General features: G+C 39.3%; 1 protein-coding gene across 1 annotated transcript in view; it reads right to left on the bottom strand.

Annotated features, from left to right (window-relative positions):
- Positions 1 to 22646, bottom strand: part of NUGGC (nuclear GTPase, germinal center associated) — a 90728-nt gene that overhangs the window by 64587 nt on the left and 3495 nt on the right. The window contains 5 exon segments of the mRNA XM_020983995.2: positions 3963 to 4193; positions 7246 to 7468; positions 9592 to 9700; positions 14299 to 14388; positions 16997 to 17106. Of these exon segments, the coding sequence (XP_020839654.2) occupies positions 3963 to 4193; positions 7246 to 7468; positions 9592 to 9700; positions 14299 to 14388; positions 16997 to 17039 (696 nt within the window). The 5' untranslated portion in view covers positions 17040 to 17106.

Raw genomic sequence — 22646 nt, forward strand, 5'->3', positions numbered from 1 at the left:
AGCCAGGGGAGCTAGGATGCAGAGATGAGGAGGGAAACAGCACCAGGCATGGGGAGCAGCCAGAGAAAATGTCCAAAGCTGAGAGCCGGAGTGTCTTGTAGAACAGACAGGAGCCCAGTGTCACTGCATTGAAGAGGGCATATTGGGAAGTCAGATGGACACACCTGGAGTGGAGAGATGGAGTGTATTGTTCAAGAAACACCAAGGATGTGGGACAACTAGGTGGTGCAGTGGATAGAGCACTGGCCCTGCAGTCAGGAAGACCTGAGTTCAAATCTGGCCTCAGACACTTGACGTGTACTAGCTATGTGACCCTGGACAAGTCACTTAACCCCACTGCCTCACCAAAAACAACAAAAAAAACCCACCAAGGATGCTAGAGTCAGAAAATGGAAGAGTGCAGGGTGTGTAAGGTACAAGAAGCCTGGAAAGGTGGGGAGAGGAGGCTTTGAACACTAAATAAAGGATTTCCTATTTGATCCTTGAGGTGATAGGGAGCCACTGGAGTTTACTGAATGGGGGAGGAGGGATAACAGTCAGACTTGTATTTTAGGAGGTTCTCTTGGCCTCAGTTTGAGGATGCAAAGTCTTGCCTATGTCACATTTGTTGATCATAGGAAAATTCTTCCTTATATCAAATCTCAATTTGCTTTTCAATTTCCATACATTGCTCCTAGTTCTTCCTTCCAGGACAAGCTTAATCCTTTGTCTGCGTGGCAATCCTTCACATACTTGTAAGAAGGTACCTTGTCCTCCCTAAGCCTTCTGTTTTCCAAGTTAAACACCCCCAGTTCAGTCATTCATTCAACAAGCATTTATTAAACATCTTCTGTGTATCAAGTGGTATGGTAAGTGCCAAGGAGTCAAAGACAAAAACAAAACAAATAGTCCCTGCCCACAAGGAGGGAGTGATTCTATCAGGAGGAAGCATCATATACACAGGCACACAGACACAGACACAGACACAGACACACACAGGGTAATTTTCAGGAAGAAAGCACTAGCAGTTGGAGGAATCTGGACAGACCTTAGACAGTTGGTGGCACTTCAACTGAGCCTTAACGGAAACTAACCATTCGTATGAGGCATTAGATTGTAAGCTCCTCGAGGGCAGGGACTGTCTTTTGCCTCTTTTTTGCCTCCTTGGTGCTTATCACAGTACCTGGCACATAGAAGGTGCTTACTATATGTTTATTGATTGATTGATGAAGTAAAAGTAAGAAGGGAGAATATCTCACCCACTGTGAGTCACTCTGTGCAAACATGCAAAGACATGAGGAGATAAAATGTCACTTACAGGAAACACAGAGTCCATCATGGGCAGTATTGCATAATAAGCCTGGAAAGGGAGGCTGGAGCCAGATTGTGAATGGCTTTAAATGCCCAAACTGAGCAGTTTTTATTTGGCCTATAGGCATTAGGGAGCCATTGGAGGTCGCAGAACAGGGGAAGTGGCATAGAACTGTGCTTTAGTTCTATCTATTTAGCATCTGTAGGGGGCAGCTAGGTGGCAAAGTGGATAGAGCACTGGCCCTGCAGTCAGGAGGACCTGAGTTCAAATCCAGTCTCAGACCAAACACTTGACACTTACTAGCTGTGTGACCCTAGGCAAGTCACTTAACCCCAATTGGCGTCTGTGTGAGTGGGGAGAATGAGATTGATGCTGGCGATTCTATGGAGCTAGAAATGACCACTTCCTTGAACAGATCCTCGCATGCCCGAGTTTGAGGCCCATTTTTACCATCCTGATTGCCCTCTTCAGAATGCCCTCTAGTTTGTCAATATACTTCCTATAATGTGGTGCCCAGAATTGAACGCAGTCCTGTAGATGTGATCTGACTAGGGCAGACTAAGTACAAAGGGAGCTATGTACACCATTAGTGTAGCTTGAAGCAGAATTAGCAGCTGGGTGGTGCAGGGGATAGAGCACCAGCCCTGGAGTCAGGAAGACCTGAGTTCAAATCCAGTCTCAGACAGTTACTTAGCTGTGTGACCCTGGGAAAATCACTTAGCCCTTGTTTACCAGTTTCCTCATCTATAAAATGGGGAGAATAATAGCACCTACCTCTCAGAGTTGCTGTGAGGATCAAATGAGATAATAATGATCATGCCTGGCATATAGTAAGTCATACAAATGTTAGCTATTATTAATATTTTATGGGCTACCACATCACTCTGATTCACACTGAGTTTGTGGTCTACTAAAACTCCTAGATCTTTTTTCAGATGAGCGTCCTGGTCACATCTCCCCCATCTTGTACTTATGAAGCTAATTTTGGGAGGTTGTTGAATGAATAAGAATCATCTACAGGCAGATCAGTTTTGAACCATTGTAATGATAATTATTCATATTTACTTGGAACTCCAAAGTTTAAAAAGTGCTTTCCTTGGGGCAGCTAGGTGGTGCAATGGCTAGAATACTGGCTCTGGACTCAGGAGATTCTGAGTTCAAATCCAGCCTCAGACACTTACTAGATGTGTGAGCCTGGGCAAGTCACTTAACCCTGATTGTCTTCACCATCCCCCTCCCAAAAAAAAGTGCTTTTGTCACAACATCCCTGTGTGACAGTACAAGTATTTATTGTATTTTACTGATGAGTAAAAGTGAATGGCTGGTGAGCATTGGAGCTTGAAAGGGTAGGAGCTCAGGTAGACTGAATCCAAGACCAGTGTTTTTTTCTGCCATCTCAAGCTGCCTTCCATAAAGATACAGATCTGTTCCCACCTAGATCCAGGGGCTCTTGAACCAAAGAAGACCTCCAGAGCTTTCCTTGAAGTGGCCAAACTCCAGGACAGCCTGGGAACCATGGCAGCCTCCCACAAACACCCCCTTCAGGGATGGCAATTCAGGGCTACCCCAAACTACAGCTGGACCTGGCCTCCAACCAAAGGTACCTGCCCCATCTGGTGAGGGAGCAAGAAAGTCATTTGTCCAGTTGGCCAAAAAGCATTTGATGCAGCATCTACTGCATCTAGCTAAAGCCCTTCCTTTTACTATCATATGCATTCAGTAGAGAGTCACAGTGGATAAGGAACTGAACCTGGTGTCAGGAAGACCCACAATCTAATCTCATGCCTCTTACCTATGTGACCAGCTAAATCACTTAATCTCTCTAATTCTCAGCTTCCTCATCTTAAAAAGAGAGATTTGGATGAGAGAGTCTCTAAGATTCCACCCCAACTCTAAATATAATGATCCTATGATCTTATGACCTCTCTGAGTCTCAGTTTCTCCACCTGTAAAATGGAGATAATTAGACTAGATGGCTTCTGAGATTCCTTCTAAATCCAAAGTTCTGTGTTTTTTTGAGTCAGTGACATTCACATCAAACACAGCACAGCCTATACTTCCTTAGACCATGAGATGTGGAACTACTTCACAGGGCTGTTGTGAGGATCAAATGTGGAAATATTTGCAAAGTGCTTTGCAAATCTTAAAACATTATATAAATACTAACTTTTATTATTATCTATAATAATAGCACCTACATACAATCAGTATACACGTAGTGCTTTGCAAACTTTAAAGTGTTATAAAAATATAAATGATTATTGAATTATTATTATTAAGGATTCATAGTAATATGATAAAGATTCATAGTCATGGTCATATTTAAGCTTTATGGCTTATAGAGCCCTTTCCTCCCAACAACTCTGTAAAGCAGGTAGTATAAGTGTTATTATATCTATTGTACAGATGAGGAAACTGAGTTTCAGAGAGGTTAAATGATTTTCCCAGGGGTCACACAGCTAGTGTCAAAATTAGATTTTTAACTTAAATCTTCAGGATTTCAAAAATGGCATACTTTTCACTTTATTATACAGGACAGACCCAAAAAATCTGCCTAAATGAGCTAAGTTCAATTTTAAAGAAAAGTCAGCCACTTAGAGACAAAAACCACACCACATGACAGAGTGGCATACTTATGATATATAAGAAGATAACGGAATGCAGAAGTTACCTCTCCTCCCTTGAGGGTGATGATTCGGGAGGCAGGGATCTTTGCTCGGGGCTTTGCCCTCAATAACTCCTCACAACTCTTGCGTTCTGCTCCATTTCCATAGAGCACTTGCAATTTCCACGTGGCTTCCTCCACTGCATTGTCTCTGTCCCAAGACTCCTCTTCCCCATCCTCCTCCTCTTCTGGCCTTTGCAAGAGTGTGGTGAGGTTCCGCAGCTCCTCCTTCCACTCCTGCCAATGCAGACCAGGGGCACAGACCTCAGGAGACAATCTCGGATCAGTAGGACAATTTGCTCTGTCACCTCCCTGCCTTTGTCCCTACAATCTTGTTTCCTTTCTGGGGAACCTTCTAGGTCTCATGGTCTAAGGAAGTATAGGCTGTGCTGTGTTTGATGTGAATGTCACTGACTCAAAAAAACACAGAACTTTGGATTTAGAAGGAATCTCAGAAGCCATCTAGTCTAATCCATACCTAAACAGGAATCCCTTCTTCAATATATTCACCAAGCTATCATACAGACTCTTCTTGAAAACTTCCAGTGAAGGAGGACTGATCACATCTTGAGGCAACTGGTTCTCACTATTAGAAAGCTCTGTTAGAACTCAATATGAATTTCAAAAAGATCTGATTGCAAGAGGCAAGATGGTGGAGTAGTAGGGAGAAGTACAACTGAATTCCCCATATAACACCTCCAAACAGGTCTAAAAAATGCGTCAGAGTCCTGATTGAGGAATCTAAGGCGAGGAAGGAGGAGGTCATTTTTCTAGCCCAGGTCAGTATAGGGAGATACATCTGTGGACCCTGGGAACAGGAACTGCTACAGAACATTCTATCATAGGGGAAGAACTAGCATAAGAAGAGGTTCCAAATCCAGCAGGGTGCAGGAATATGTGCCACTGGCAGCTTTCTTGTTTACTACCCAAGTCAGGGTCACAGATACAAGGATAACTAAGGAAGGGAACTGCACCTAGGGTTGTTCTCTAGGATGAGGAGTGATTGAGGGGTACTTAGGCTGTGTACTAAGCAGGGAGAAAATTGAGAAGCAAGTAGCAACTGTATAGTTCTGACCCCAGAGTAGAGCAGGGTCTCAGTTCCTTTCTCCATCCCAGGCTAAAATCATCACTATAGTAATAAGGACAGGAATCCCAGACCAAAGGGAAGCCTACAGTTGTGTCATGCTGAGCCAGCAGTTTTCCAATGGGCTGACAGTAGCTGAATCCAGTCTATGGAACCAGTCTACTGGAACTCCAATCAGGGCAAGGCCATAGGTGTTTTTCTCAGATCCAAACCCAGCTCAGGAATTTGCAAGGCTCAGTCCAGAGGTCCAATGATCAGACTTTGTCCTGAATCAGACCGTGTTGGGATCTCTGAAAACTTGAAGGTCCCCAGCCTAAGCTATCCCTAAGATCCTAGAGCAATACAACACTCAACTCCCAAAGAAGAAAATAGCTCAGACCTTCTCTTCAGAAGTGTGCAGAGCCTGGCCCTAACATCAAGTCCAAAGTCAGAATGTAGTCTGGGAAAATGAGCAAACAAACAAAAAGAACCCCACCATAAAAAGCTATTTTAGCGACAGGGATGTCCAAGACATATGAGGGGAATTGCTTGTTTTTCTACCCCACTTTCTGACTTTGGACTATGAAGGAGCAGAGAGTTTAGAATATATTCCAGAAGGCAAAGAACATAGGCTTACAACCAAGAATCACTTACTCAGCAAAACTGAGTATAACCCTACAGGGGAAAAAGGACAAACAACTTTTAAAGACAGGAACTCTGGTCAACTGAATGACCAATCAGGAGACTCATTGTGAAACATGCTCCCCACCTCCTGATAGAGATATAATAGACTCAGAGTGCAGTCTACCACCTGTTTTTTGGACATGGCCAATGCAGGAATTTGTTTTGCTTCTCTATGGATAATTATAAGAAGACTTTTGTTTCTTATTTCTTTCCCAATTTGGGGATGGAGGAAGGAGAGAAGGTGGGGTTTTTTTGATTGAAAAATAATAAAAGCTGATTTAAAAAAAAGATCTGGCAGTTTTATTGGACTGCAAGAACAATGTGAGTTAACAATACAACTTTTTTTTTTCAATCAGACCTATGACTTCACCAGTACAGGGAGCTTCAAATGAAGAAACTCCTTCTACCCAAGCAGATTGCTCTATGACTTAGCATTTTGGAGGCTTTCTTTGTAAGAATGTAAAAGTTGTCTACCATTGGTCCTCATGATCTCTAATTTCCTCAGGAAGTGAAATGACTTTCCCAGAGCCATATGGTGAGTTTGTGTCAAAAAAAGGACTTGAATCTAGGTCTTCCTGACTGCAGGGCCAGCTCTCTATCCAATAAGTTATTCTGCCTTTCACAATAGCATGATATGGCAGCCAAAAAAGCTAATAAGGGAACTAAAAATAAAACAAAATGGAAATTTTTAAAAAGCTAATATGACCTTAGGGTGACATTAATAAAAACAGCAATTCCAAGAATAAGGAAGTGATAGTTCCTCCATATTCTGCCCTGGCCCAACCACATCTAGAGTACTGTGTTCTATTTGGAGAGCCACATTCTAGAAAGCACATTGATAATCTGGAGAATGTCTAGGGGAGAGAAATCAGAATTGTGAGTGCCTTGAGTCCATGTCTTACGAAGATCAATTTTAAAAATGGGGTATTTAGCCTGAAGGGACTATTATAACTGACTTAAAGCATTTGAAGTGCATATAGACAATGGATTAAACTTATTCTATTTGGCCCCAGAGAGCACAATGGCTGGAATTTGCAGAGGCAAATTCGTGCTTGATATGAGGAAAAACTTCTTAACAATGAAATCTATCCCCAAAAAGAATGGACTGTCTTGGGAAAACCTTTAGCATTGGTCTTGAAGCAAAGACTAAATGATCATTCATTGGGTGTGTTGCAGTAGGGGTCCTTTTTCAGTTATGGATTGGACTTTTTGGCTACTGAGATCCCTTCCAACTCTGAGATTCTTGTGTGGTTCTATGTGCGATCTTGATCTATTCCATAAAGCCTCAGTTTCCTCACCTATAAAATTGAGAAACTCAGACTCCATGACTTCTAAGTTCCCTTCCAGTTCTAAAGGCAGGATTCTTTGATTGGCCTGTACCATTATTCCCATAATAATAGCTCTCATTCGAAAAGGCACAAACTCTCTTTATAATAATTTAAAAGCCAGCTACCACTTGTTCTTATGGTCTCCTCATTTCCCCAGGGATGTAGGAGCATCAGTATGAATAGTGGGTGCTCAGAAGGGGAGAGGAGCACTTACTTGCTCAGAAAGAAGATGGATTTTGGCCTCGTAGTGTTCACAGCTGCTGGAGCTCACTTGAACTATGCAGGATGTGCAGACACTCTCTCCTGACACGGGCAGAAACATTGCTTGGTGGATGATGGCATTAAGCAGGGAACTCTTGCCTGCTCCAGCTGCTCCAAAGAGTCCAATGTAGATGGGATCCAGGGATGGCTTTTCAATCAGAGCAAGAAGTCGGTTTCTATAAGAATAAAACAGAAATGGATATTTCAAAATGTTATTGATTTCTTTTTTTATATCACAAAATATATCACCTTTGGAAGGGAAGGAAGAATAGAGAAAGAAGGGAAGAAAGAAGAGAAAGAGAGAGAGAGAGAAAAGAGAAGGGGAAAGTGGGGGTTTTTTTTCTAGTACATCAGTATATTCAATATATACAATATATGCCATATTTTCCCATCTCTACAAGGAAGGCAAAGAAGTACAATTTCTCATATATTTGCTCTGCAGCAAAACTTGGTTATTATAATTACCTAGTATTCAGATAATTTCTTTTCTTTTCTTTCCTTTTTTTGGTTCTATTTATATTATTGTAGTTATTATAAAGCTACTGAAGACGTGGAAAAGAAAGTTCTCACCACCAAAGTCCTTGACACTGTCAAATGACCTAATATCAGAGATAGATATGGTTTTATTAGTGGCAATGCCATTAAAGAAGGATCATTTATCATGCACCATAAGGATCATGGGGTCTTTTTAGTTGACTTGCAGCTGAAGCCTTCTATGCCTCCCCCATTAGAATGTGAGCTTCTGAAAAGCAGAGCTTGTCTTGCTTTTCTATATGTATCTCCAGTGCTTTGCACATAGTAAAAGCATAATAAATACTTTTTTCACTCATTCATTGCACATGTATACTCCCAGTACTGCTTATTAAACTATGTATCAGTTCACATAATTCTTTCCATGTCTCTGAATTCTTCATATAAATAATTTCTTGCCATATATTATTACTCTATTGCATTCACGTGCCACGGTTTGTCTAGCCATTCTCAAATTGATGAATATTTACTTTGATTCCAATTTTTTACTACTATAAAAAAAATGCTGTTATTAATATTTTGTTATACATAGAACTTTTATTTTTATTTTTAGACCTTCTTGTGATATATCCCTAGTGGTAGGATTTCTGGATCAAAGGGCATGAACATTTTGGTCAATTTCTTTGCCTGATTAGAACTCACTTTTTTTTTCATCTGAAAGTGCTGCCCCTTAAAGAAGAATTGGACTGAATCAGTGTACCTCCAAAGGGTAGAACTTCTATAACAGGGGTTCTTAACAATTCAGAGAGTCCATGAACTAAGACAGGAAAAAAAATCACATCTTTATTTTCAATATAGTTGGTTTCTTTTAAAATCCTAGGTATTTTGTTTTATGAGGCAATCAGGGTTAAATGACTCACCCAGGGTCACACAGCTAGTAAGTATCATATGTCTGAGGTCAAAATTGAACTCAGGTCCTCCTGACTCCAGGGCCAGTGCTCTATCCACTGCACCACCTAGCTGCCCCCTGTTATGTGAATTTAAAAACATCATTCTGAGAAAGCATTCCTAGGCTTTACCAGAATGCCAAAGAGGTACATAACAAAAGTGAGGTTAAACATCCCTGATCTAGACCTAAGAGTTGGAAGTTGCAGGGAGGAAGACTTTGACTCAATATAAAGAAGAAATTTCTAACAATCAGAATTTTCAAGGATAGAACAGGCAGCTAGGTGGCTCACTGGATAGCGTGCTAGACCTGGAGTCAGGAAGGTCTGAGTTCAAATACTATCTCAGACACTCACCAGCTGTGTGACCCTAAGCAACTCCCTTTCCTCTACCTGACTCAACTGTAATAATAACACCTACTTCTCAGGGTTGTTGTGAGGATAAAATAAGATAATATTTATAAAGCACTTTGCAGACCTTAAAGTGATATATAAATAAGAGCTATCATTATTGTGAGGGAGGGTGTTCCCCATTACTAGAACTTCTCATGTCAATATCCAGTCAGGGAGCTGTAGAAATAACTCCAGCATTGGGTTGAACTTGGTCCCTGATGGCCCTTTCCAACTATAAGTTTATATGCATCTGTGACTTATTGCTTTGTCTTATCTACACAAAAATAAAATGGTAGTAACACAATAACATGGTTTCTAGAGTAGAAGAAGTAGCAGCAGATGCCCCACCTCAAGACCAACATCTGGGTAGAAACTCCTTCCTGAATACCTCCCTCTTCCCTCAGTGTCTGTTTTAAAGTTCCTTCCTCTCTTACATTTCCCCTCTCCCAACTCTGTGTAAGATACAATCGATTTTAAACACGCATACTCACATGAGATACTTGACCCCACCAGAGATACCATCATCCAGGAAAGCAGATTGGATAAGTTTCTGGTAAGTGTTACTCAGAACCCTCCTGGTTCTTAACTCCAGCTTTTCATCTAGAATAAGTAGACAATATGCTTACTACCTGGCATATATGGTTGAGGACCAAACCCTGCCTCCCTAGGAGTGAAGGTTGAGAGGGAAGGTGGGGGTAGGGAATGAGCTTTCCTGAATATTATTGTAACTCTAGATTAAGTAGTCTCTCTCACAAAGACCAAATATTGTTACTTTATAATTAAAGGGGAAATAGAATTTTAAGAAAGGTGACAGCTTGTCATTCTTTGGGGAGTCTGTGAAAAGACTGTAAGAATTAACTGTCAGCTTGTGAGCGTTGGAGGCATCTTTGAGAGAATATGGAGGAACATCCTAAGGAAAAAATATGCTGTGGAAAAGAAGTCCTGAGAAGAATTCTTGAGAGATTCTGACTATCATCCTTAGAGAGTTGCATTATTGTAGACAATGTTTCCTATGCTGAGGAAAACTCAGCAGTTGAAGTCAGCTGGTTGGAGGTGACTCCAGATGTACTCTTTTTCACAATTGATACGTTATTGAATTATTTAAATGTGTCTTTGTGGGGTTTTTGTTACACTGCTAATAAATTATGTAACCAGTAGTATCCCTGTTTATCTAATCCTATAAGACTGAGATTGGATACTGAAAGAGGAGACAGAGGTTATGGGAGCTCCAAGCTAATTAGCTAATTAATTAAAGATATTACAGTTTTAGTAATTTATGAGAAAATATCAAGAGAATAAAAAAAATAACAAAGGAGCAGGCTGAGGGGTAGAGGTTGATGTGAGGGATTACTTCTACATGTACTTTCTATCTGTGTGAGGCTCAGTTATAAACCTGTCATAACATTAAAATAAATAAATAAATGTTTTGAATACATATACATAAATAAAAATAAAATAAATGCAAACCAACAGCTCAGCAAAACCATCTGGCACATGGAAACACAACAGGAATTTTCTCAAAGAGGTTGCATGCTAGGAAAAATACAAAGGCGATGTGGTACTGTGAAAAATGTGCTCAATTTAGATCCAGAGGACTTGGGTTCAAATGTTGGCTCTGCTACTACCTGCATGACCTTGGGCAATTTTTTCATCTGTACAATGAGGGAAATCAGACTAGCTAACCTTAGTCCTTAGTCTATGAATAGTTTCCTTAAGCTAGTGATACCTACTATAGAAAGGTTTCCATCCAAAAAGACAAAAGGATGATTTTTAAAAGCTTGGGCACCCATTAGCAAAGTTGCAGGTTATAAAATAAACCCACATAAATCACTGGCATTTCTATATGCTATCAACAAAGTCCAATAGCAAGAGATAGAAAAAGAAATTCCATTTAAAGTTACTGTAGACATTATAAAATATTTAGGAGTCTACCTGCCAAAACAAACCCAGGAACTCTATGAACACAATTACAAATCACTTTTGACACAAATAAAATCAGATCTAAATAATCGGAAAAACATCAGTTGCTCATGAGTAGGCCAAGCTAATATAATAAAAATGACAATTCTACCTAAGCTGATTTATTTATTCAGTGCCATATCAAACTACCAAAAAATTATTTTATAGAACTAGAAAAAATAATAACAAGATTCATTTGGAAGAACAAAAGGTCCAGAATATCAAGGGAACTAATGAAAAGAAATGCTAGGGAGGGTGGCCTAGCCGTTCCAGATCTTAAACTGCATTATGAAGCAGCAATCATCAAAACTACTTGGTACTGGCTAAGAAATAGAGTGATGGATCAGTGGAATAGGTTAGGTATGCAAGACATAGTAGTCAATGACTATAGTAATCTACTGTTTGATAAACCCAAAGTAATAGTACTTCTAGGGCTGTATCCCAAAGAAATTATACAAATGGGATAAGAACTCACTATTTGACAAAAACTGCTGGGAAAACTGGAAAAGAGCATGGCAGAAACTAGTCATAGACCAAAATCTTACACCATATAACAAAATAGTCATAATGCGTACATGATTTAAATACAAAGGGTGATACTATAAGCAAACTGGGAGAACAAGAGATAGTTTACCTGTCAGATTTATGGAGAACAGAAGAATTTATGACCAAATAAGACATAGGAAACATTATGAAATGCAAAATGGATAATTTTGATTACATTAAATTGAAAAGTTTTTACACAAACAAAGCCAGTGCAACCAAGATTAGGAGGGAAGCAGAAAACTGGGAAAGAATTTTTACAACCAGTATCTCTGATAAGGGCCTCATTTCTAAAATATATAGAGAACTAAGTCAAATTTATAAGAAAACAAGTCATTCCCCAATTGAGAAATGGCCAAAGGATATAAACAGGCAGTTTTAAGAGGAAGAAATTAAAGCTATCTACAGTCATATGAAAAAATGCTCTAAATCACTACTGATTAGAGAAATGCAAATCAAGACAACTCTGAGGTACCACATCACACCTATCAAATTGGCTAACATGACAAAACAGGACAATGGTAAATGTTGGAGAAGGTATGGGAAAATTGGAACACTAATGCATTGTTGGTGGAGTTGTGAAATGATCCAACCATTTTGGAGAGCAATCTGGAACTATGCCCAAAGGGCTATAAAAATGTGCACACTCTTTGACCCAGTAATAGTACTTCTAGGGCTGTATCCCAAAGAAATTATACAAATGGGAGAAGGACTCACATGCACAAAAATATTTATAGCAGCTCTTTCTGTGGTGGCAAAGAATTGGAAATTGAGGGGATGCCCATCAATTGGGGAATGGCTGAGCAAGTTGTGGTATATGAATGTAATAGAATACTATTGTGCTATAAGAAATGATGAGCAAGTGGACTTCAGAAAAACCTGGAAAGATGTGTATGGATTGATGCTGAGTGAAATGAGCAGAACCAGGAGAACATTGTGCACAGTAGCAGCCATATAAGCATTGACTCACTTTGATAGACTTAGCTCTTCTCAGCAATGCAAGGATCTAAGATATCTCTAAAAGTCTCATGATGGAAAATGCTATCCACATCCAGAGAAAGAACTATGGAGTTTGAATGCACATTGAAGCATACTATTTGTTCTTTTTTTTTCTTCTGTTTTGTTTTGTTTCTTCTTTCTTGTGGTTCCTCCTATTGGTTCTAATTCTTCTTTACAACATGACTAATGTGAAAATATGTTTAATAGAATGTATATGTAGAGTCTATATCAGATTGCACACCATCTTGTGGAGGGAGGGGGAGAAAATTTAAAATTCAAAAGCTTATGAAAGTGATTGTTGAAAACTAAAATTAAATTAATAAAAAAAAAGAAAGGAGTCAAACAAAAAAAAGTTTGAGCACTCAAAAAGGTAAATCCTTAACAATCCAGAGTGATTCATTCTCTAAGAGTATTGTAATCAGAAGAAAAACAACTTTTTGCTAGATCTCTATTTACAAAAAGTAGTCCCGAACACAGTAGTTTCCCAACATTGGCAACTTTCATTTACAATCAGTATCCATTATTAATTCACTATTGATTAATTAATTTGTATTTATTAGGCAAACCTTATAAGAGTTGGTTAATTGCTCCTACTTAGAGCTATTCAGATGGCTAGCATCAGACAAATATGTAGACTATATAGGTGTTCACAGTTTAGATCAAGTGGCTAAGCCTTTCATATATGTAACTGGCTAAGTATCTGGGCACTTAACAGCTGATCTAGTCAAATACACTTTTTAAAATAAAAAATATAATTCTATTAAATAATAAAAATTGGAATAATAATAACAGTAGCTAGTGTTTCTATAGTGCTTTATGGTTTGTAAAGCACTTCATAATTATTATCTCATTTTATCCTCACAACACTCCTGGGAGTTAGGTGCTATTTTTATCCCATTTTATAGATAAGAGAAACTGGGGCAAATAAAGGTTAAATGATTTGCCCAAGGTCAATCAATGAATAAACATTTATTAAGCACCTACTAGCTCCAGGCACGTGCTAAGAATTGGGAATACAAAAAGAGGCAAAAGACTGTCTGCTTCGAGGAGTTTACCTCCTAATGAAGGAGACAAATATATACAAAATAGGCAAGCAAATATTTACAAAGCAAAAACATCCAAAATAAATAGGAAATAATGAACAAAGCTTCTGTCCAGAGCACTGGAATTAAGAGGGATTGGGGAAGGCTTCCTGTAGCAGATAGGATTTTACCTTGAATTTAAAGGAAGCCAGGGACACACAGTGAGGCTGTGTCTGAGGTTGGATTTAAACTCAAATCTTCCCAACTCCAGGTCCAGCTCTCCATCCACTGTACCACCTTAACTACTCACAAATTAGTAAAATTTGCATTAAAAGAAATGTAAGATTATAAACAAATTGTAAAGAAATACAAACCTCTAAGGACAAGTTGACGACCTTATCTTCCTAGACTTTAGCTGTTACTAATCCCTTTTAATCTACTCTTAGATTAACTTCCCAGGCTAAAACAGACTTCACTCTCTCCTCCTTTCCTTAGGGTGGCACTGTTTAGGTGTTTGGCACAGTTCTGCCTACAAAGCTGCTGAAGGCAGCTTGACTCAAGCCTTAACTCTTTTTTTGCGACTGATTTGGAAGTGTTAATCATCCCGAAACTCTCAGGGAAAAAATATGCTGAGAAGAGTGTTAAAAGATTATACAGCGGTTTTCTCATACTCACACTCCTTAAGAGCACTTTGTTCTGCTGGTGGAAACACTCCGCACTTCTGATCTAATCTTCTCCTCTTTCTTGGTGATCCTTTGAGTAGAGCTTTATCAAATAGAGGTAGACAAGAGTTACAAGGTATTCCAGGACATTAGATTTCTGAGGCTCTTTTGACATCAGCCTTTATGCATTCAGGACCTCGTGGCCTGGGAAAACCCTGGCCATACATTCCTGTACTCTCTATGTTGGGACACCATTGGTACATTCTAGTTAGGAACCCCTCTAGCCTGGCTTCTCCAGAGAGACCCCTCTCCCCCCACCCCCCCAGCCACTCTCTTCAGAGATTACACCACAAATTAGATTCTAATGTTCACTCTACTACTTGATACCTGTGGGATCTTAAGCAAATCACATCTCCTCTCTGGGCCTTCAGTTTCCTCACATATTATAAAATGAGAGGTTGGACTAGATGACCTTTAAGGTCCCTTTCAATTCTACACTTAAAATTCTGTGATATCTTTCAAGTAGCTTGGAGTTTCACTCTTACCCTAGGTTTCTAAGGAACCCATCTCCCAGTAGAGGTCCAGGACAGACCAATGGGTAGGATGGGACAGTAGAGGCTAATCTACATACTACAGTCCTTTAGGGAGCCTAAGTCTAAGGAGGTTTTTCAAATTTGTGGAGGAATCTGTAGGTTTAAGGAAAGTCCTTCATTCATTCAACAAGCATTTGTTAAAAAAACTTCTATGTGCCAACCATTACTATAGTCCAGGTTCCTGCCCTCGAGGAGCTTACCTTCTATAGCAGAGGCTCTGAATTTTATTTGGCCTATCGCCCCCTTTAAAAAAAAATTACTCAGCACCTCCCTGGAAATCTACTTTCTTTAACCCTTAATGCTTTTCAAAAACATATAATTTTTTAAATGATGCATCTTAAATTTAATAATTTATTGTAAATTTGTGGGTTTTTCCTGCATTGAAATTTTGATGACACAATGTTGCATCAGATGACTGTATAGCATTGTATTGTAAACAAATCATTACCACACATATTCCTGCCAATACATGCTGGACTTCCCAACAATACACGGCATGCTGACTTGCCAACACTTGCTTGTTAAGACCTGTGGCAGACTTAACCACTGATAGGTTACAACTTGCATTTTGTGTGTTTATTTGGAAAATGATGTAATCACTATGACTTTAACTCTGTTACACAACAGATGAAACATGTACAAATGCTTTTTCGAAATTCTCTTCTCTTCTTTCCTTATGCTTCCACCACCCCCTTATTTTTATTCAGTGACTCCCAATTGCACTTGAGGCTATTAACAACCCCCTGGGTTGGTCCAGTGCCCCCCAGGGACCAGTATTGCCCACTTTGGGAACCTATGTAGGGATGGGGGTGATGTGCACACAGAAAAAAATCAACATAAAATAAATACAAAATAAATGTAATTTTCTGTGCACAACCACAGTCATGAAAAGAGACTTCATGTAGGAGGTAGCTTCTTGGCTCAGTCTAGAAGGAAACTAGAAATTCTTTTTTTAATTTTTTTTATTTTTAGGCAATTGGGGTTAAGTGACTTGCCCAGGGGCACACAGCTAGTAAGTGTCACCACTTAGCTGCCCCGGGAAATTAGATATTCTAAGAGGTAGAGATGAGCAAAGAGTGCATCCCAAGCATGAGGGCACAGTCTGTGCAAGAGATGGAATGCCATGTCCAAGAACATCAGACAAGCCAGTTTGGTCAGATGGGGAGTAGTGTGTAATCATCCTGAAAGATATGCTGGAACCAGATTGGTAAGAGTTTTAAAAGCTAAACTGAGGAATTTGTATTTGATCTCCTAAGAGCAATAAGGAACCACTGGAATTTCTTGAGCAGGGGAATGATATGACTAGAACTGTGCTTTAAGACCACCATTTTAGCTAGGGTAGAATACCTAGGAATTGGTCAAGAGTCAAGGTTCTCCAAAGTAATTCAGAGTAGTTTAAGAAGTGCCAGGGGGTTCCCATGACTACTCTGAGTAGAACTAGCAAAAAAGTACAGAGCCTAGAGTCCAACCAAAAATCCACCCAAATTGTTTTAAGACATGCCATTAGAATATCTTAGCCACTTTAGCACCATGAGGTGTCAAGGCTGGAAATTTCATCATCCCTAATCTCAATTCTATTGCATAAGCCAGTAACAAATCTGAAGAGTTTGGGTACTTACTTCTCAACTAATATGAAATTAAAGGAAGTAGCAAGGGAGTATGTAGTAAAGTGACTAGCATGCTGGACTTGAAATCAGGAAGACCTGAATTCACCTCATCCCTCAGACACTTAATAGTTGTCTGACCTTCGGCAATTTAGTTAACTTCCCTGGGCTTCAGTTTACCCGTTTATAAAAATGGGAACTTAATTTATAAAAATAGTACTTAATTCACAGGGTTGTTACAAAGGTCAAATGAAATAATGTATTAAAGTACTACATAAACGTTAGCTATTATTGACTCAACTCTTTAAAATATCCACCTGTAAAAAGGGATATTTTAAGCCATTTTGGCTAATAACCCAAATAAACATTGATTGTGGATGAAATCCATTACAACCACTTCAATATGATGGTATAGTAAGAGTTGTTCCCTGCTCAGTACTTTAGATATATTACCATCCCCCAAATTGGTCCAGCCCTAAGAAAGGACAGAAGGGAAACCAACAACACATGACACCTAAATGTGGCTCCTGGCTGACAAAGTCTTCGGCCTCTGCCATTTGATGCAGCTGGTACTCTTGCCTCTGTCTATAAATTCGACCTTGCCTGGCCAGGTATACACAGGGTCTAAAAACAAACAAACAAACAAAAACAATACGAACCATCAAGAGAAAAAAGGATTATTAAATGTCTGCTTCTGTTTTGTCTCTCCATTTAGATTGGGAGCTCCTTGAAGGGATGCTGTTTTATTCACCTTTGTATAATTGACACTGGCCTCCTTACTGTTCCTCACAAAATACACTCCACATCCCAACTCTAAGTATTTTTACTGGCTGTCCTTTACTCCTGGAATGCTCTCTCTCCTCATCTCCAATTCCTGAATTCCCTGGCTTCCTTCAAGTCTCAGCTAAAATCCCACCTTCTGCAAGAAGCCTCTTCTGTTCCCCTTTAAAGTTAGTCCCTTCCCTCTGTTGGTGATCTCCAATTTGTCTTGTCTATAGTTTGTTTACACAGTGGTTTGGGTGTTATCTCCCCCAATAGACTGTGAGTTCCTTGAGGGCAGGGATTGTCTTTTGCCTTTTTTTCATTCCCAGTGCTTATCACAGTACCTGGTAAGTAGTAAATATTTAGTAAATGTTTGTCAAGTTGCTGACTTGACTTGCATACCTAATAATACCTAACACAGTGCCAAACACATAAGCGCCCCCCCCAAAAAAAGGACTTGATCTTTTTATTTATTTAAATTCTATCTCCTCTGATAGAATATAAATTCCTTGAGGATAGGGACTATTTTATCTTTGTCTTTGCATCTTCAGAAACTAATAAAGTTCTTGGTACACGTAGGCTCATAATAAACACTTGCCAGATAGACAGATTGATTGAGGATGGGGCTTGAATATGACAAAAAAAACAAGCTGCCAATCTGATTGACTAGTGACTTTCAGCTGTGAAAATCTTCGTAGAACAAGAATGAGAGACAACAGATGGATGACCAGAAGGCTACTTTGGAACCCTAGTCTAGGCATTAGAGGTACAAAGGGAACCCTCTAGCACACTAGGTGGATAGACTTTTTAATAATAATAATGATAACGATAACTGGCATTTATATATTTGATGTTTACAAAGGATTTTACACATATTATTTTATCTGACCATCACAATCACCCTACAAAGTAAGTATTACATGTGTTCGCAGAATCACAGAACCTAGAATTGGAAAAGACCTCAGTGACCATTTGGCTCAGTCCCTAATAAAAAATAATCCCCACTACAACATACCTGACAAGTGATCATCCAACCTCATGAGATTATCTCTATTTTAGAAATGAAGAAACTAAGGCTCAAAGAAGTTGTCTGTCACCCAAGGTCACATAGGATTCAAACTCCTGACTCCAAAACTAGCGCCAATTCTACCACAGCATCCCACCACTTCTCTACAAAGAGTTTATAGAAAGATATGAACAAGAATAATACAGGACGAAAAGGGCCTGTGATATACATAGGAAATAGTTACCAGTTACATTATAAGTCCATCTCAATGTAGTTATTTGGGTTTGAATTATAAAGGTTCTTGAGTCCACATAAAGATTGGGTTGGTTTTTATGTATGCATATTTTCTTGTTTTAATCAGCCAAGATCCGCTTTCTCACCCTCCCATTCCAACACCTCCCCTTCCAACTGAGAACATGGGAAAAACAAAACCCATTATAAACATGTAGAGTCAATAGAAACAAATTTCCACATTGGCTACGTCTAAAAAATTTTTTTGCCTTGTTCTGCATTGAGTCCTTCACTTCCCTATCAGGAGCGGGTAGTATGTTTCATCATTAATCCTCTGGAATCTTAGTTGGTCATGACGTGTACTAGAATTCAGCACAACAACATTACATCACATTTATATGTCATAACTTTTCCAGTCATTTCCCAATTTATGGGTACTCTCTCAGATTCTCATCCTTTGCCACCATAAAAAGAGCTATAAACATTTTTTGTACATCATTATAGTTTGTTTTGCTTAAGATTCCTTGAGCCCCCTACCTTAATCTACCCTTTCATCCTTCCTATCCTCTTCTCCCCTTTATGTCCTAATCTCCTGTTGAGTAAAATGAATTTTTTACCCAACTGTATATATGTGTGGGTATTCTTCCTTCTTTTGATCAGTTTAGATGAGAGTGAGGTTTGAGTGTCAGCTGTTCCCCCCACCCCCTCCTGTTTGTATAAATATCTACTTGTGCACTCCAATTATATAACATAATTTTCTCTATCCTTCCTTTCCCTTCGCCCCTACTGTATTCCTCTTTCCCTCACTTTCTTTTCCATCTTTCTTAATATCATCAAGATATAACAAAATCACTCCCAGTTCCATTAGACTTCCTCTACGAATCTTGATGATGACACAGTGTAGAGGAGATATCATCTCCCAATATTTGGATGTCTTTAGTTTTTTATTATTGTTTATTCCTATTTACCTTTTAATCTTCCTCTTCGTTCTTGTGTTGGAACTTCAAAATTTCTCTGCAGACATGGTCTTTTCATCAGGAATGTTTAGAAGTTCTCTATTTCATCAAAAATCTATTTTTCCTCCCATAGGGGTTTACTCCCTTTTGCTAGGTAAGTTATTCTTGGCTATTAACCAATATCCTTTGCCTTCTAGAATATGGTATTCCATGTTCTCCACTCCTTTAGAGTGTAAATTGTATGTGATTCTGAGTGTGGTTCCTTGGTACTTGAACTCTTCATTTCTGGCTGCTTGCACTGTTTTTTCCTTTGACCTGGAAGCTTTGGCTTTTGGCTATGATGTTCCTAGGAGTTTTCATTCTGGGGTTTCTTTCAGGAGGTGACTGGTGGATTTTTTCTATTTCTACTTTGCTCTCTGATTCTAAGAGATCTGTGAATTTTGCTTTTATGATTTCTTGAAAGAGGATGTCCAGAGTCTTTTTTTTTTTTTGGTCATGGTATTCAGGTAGTCCAGTGATTCTTAAATGTTCTCTCCTCAATCTGTCTGCCAGATCAGTTATTTTTGCTATGAGATACTTTACATTTTCTTCCATTTTTTTAGCCTTTTGACTTTATTTTTGTACTTTTTTGTTGCCTCATGAAATCATTGTGTTCTGTTTGGTACATTTGAATTTTCAGGAAGTTTTTATTTGCACTAGAGATATCTATTTTGCCTCCCTTCAAGTTGCACAATGATATCCCCATGCTATACGTGAAGAAAGCCTCACTATACTTAAAAATTTATTTATATATGTATATATATATATATTTTTATATACTACACTATATATTTATATATAGCACATATACTACATACTATATACATATACTATGTACTATACTACATACTATACTACATATATGTAAAACTATATATAAAAATATAAAAAATTTTAAAACCTTTTTTTTAAACTCTTGTTTCATCTCTTATAGAAATTCTGGTTGAGTTTGTGCCCAAGCTATGTTTTTCTCTTGTAGATATCTCTTGCTTATGGATGTTCTGGAGTCATTTTCTTCTTCTGCCTTTGTGTCTCCATGTCCCTGCTACCATAATAGCTCATTATGACATTGTTCTTTTATTCTTTGCCTGTTCTTCTGCCTGACTTTGGACTTGATGTTAGGGCTGGGTTCTGCCATGCTTCTGGAGGGAAGGGACTGGTTCTGTTGCTGCTTTCTTGGGGTATTCAATGTCACATTATTCTAGGATCTTAGGGAGAGGCTAGGAACTTGAAAGCTTTCAGTGATCCCAAAAGGGTCTGATCTAGGCTCTAGATCCAAAATCCAAACTTCACAGAACAAATCCCTTTAATTAAAGGATTTGTTCTGTAAAACTTGGACTCAGTTAAAAGGCCACACCCAAGGACCTAGAAGACCACATGTGGCCTCAGGGCGGCAGGTTCCCCACCCCTGGCTAGGGTAAAGTCTGATTATCACCTCCTTGGTCTGAGCTCTACAAGTTTCTGACCTGGGTTCAGGTCTGTACTAGTGTACAGTTCTGCTAGACTCCACACCTAACAGCTGGCAAGAAAGTTCTATTGGTTCAAAGTAGAAGAACTGTAGGTTCCCTTTGGTCTGGGTTTCCTGTTCTGGTTATTTCTCTACAGGCTGGGCTAGATGCTAGAAGTGAGACCCTGCTCTGAGCTTTGGTTCTGAGCCACACCACTACTAATGCTGGCTTCTGAACTTCCTCCGTTCTCGGTATAGCACCCAGGGCCTCTCTGGGAAGGCCAACACCACTGCTGGGCTGGGCTGGGCTGTGTGTAGGTCTCCTTCTCACTTTGCTTTGAATCTGCCACCCAGAATTGAGTAATGGGCAACAAAGCTGCCAGTTGACACTTGTCCCCATTGAAGATCTCCAGTATGGATCTGGGACCTCCTTTTGTGCTGGTGCACAACCTCTCCCTGGGCACTAAATTGCTCCACATGGCATGTGCTCCTGTCCTGACTTTGTTCCCAGTGTCTGCAGCCTTCTCTGTCTGTCTCCGTATGCCAACCTGGGCCAGACAAAGAACTCACTGACGTTTTCCGGATTCCTCCATCAGGATTCAGCCTAGTGCATTTTATGAATTTGTTTGGAGTTGTGGATAGGAGCTCACTTGTGTTGTTTCCCTCTATTCCAATGCCTTCTAAATATCTAAGCAATGGTTTAAGAACCTAGAGGAGTTTAGCCTAGAGAAGACTGGGAGATGTGATAGTTGTCTTCAAGTATTTGGAAGGCTGTCATGGAGGAAAGATTAGACTTGTTTTGTTTGGCCCCAGAGGGTAGAACACAGGTTTTTGTTGTGGTTCAGTAGTTTTCAGTCGTATCTGACTCTGCATGACCCCAAAGATACTGGAGTGGTTTGCCATTTCCTTCTTCAGCTCATTTTACAAATGAAGAAATTGAGGCAAACAGAGTTAAATGACTTGCCCAGGGTAACACAACTAGTAAGTTTCTGAGGCTAGAGTTTAACTCAGAGAGATAAGTCTTCCTGACTCCAGGTCTGGCATTCTATCCACTGTACCACCTAGCTGCCCTAGAACACAGGTAAAAATTACCAAAAAAGCAATGCAATGAATCAATATCAAATTTATTTCTTGATGTTACAAAAAACTTACTAACAATTTGAGCCATTCAAAAGTAAAATGGGATGAGTGGTGTAGTAGGAAGAGCATTAGACTTGGCATCAACAAACCATGTGTTCAAATCTCACCTCAGATACCTACTAGACCCTGCATAAATCACTTACTCTGACTCAGTTTTCTCATTTGTAAAATGAAGGCATTGAAATGGCCTCTAAGCTGCTTTCCAGGTCTAAATCTGTGATCCTAAAATTTAGCTTTAAAAGGTGGTGGGTTCTTCTTCCTTGAAGATCTTTCAGCAAAGGCTAGATGACTAATTCTCAGTTATGTTATAGTGGGGATTCCCTTCTTGTATATTGGATTAGATGGGTTGGATTAGATCTGAGGTCCCTTCCAACATTCAGATTCTGTCATTCTGTGATTATGCTTTGTGTCACATGCCCCTTATTAGACCATAAGGTCTATGAGAGCAGGGATCATACCTTAAATGAAACTTATGTATCCCCCAATGCTTAGAAAAGCGTTCTCTGTATACTAACCAACTAATAAATGTTTGAGAAATTTTAAAAAGACAATGGGCATGGTGGAGAGGCTACAACTGGTGAGT

The sequence above is a fragment of the Phascolarctos cinereus genome, unplaced genomic scaffold, assembly GCF_003287225.1.
Source record: "Phascolarctos cinereus isolate Bilbo 61053 unplaced genomic scaffold, phaCin_HiC Scaffold_2;HRSCAF=192, whole genome shotgun sequence".
Taxonomy (NCBI): domain Eukaryota; kingdom Metazoa; phylum Chordata; class Mammalia; order Diprotodontia; family Phascolarctidae; genus Phascolarctos; species Phascolarctos cinereus.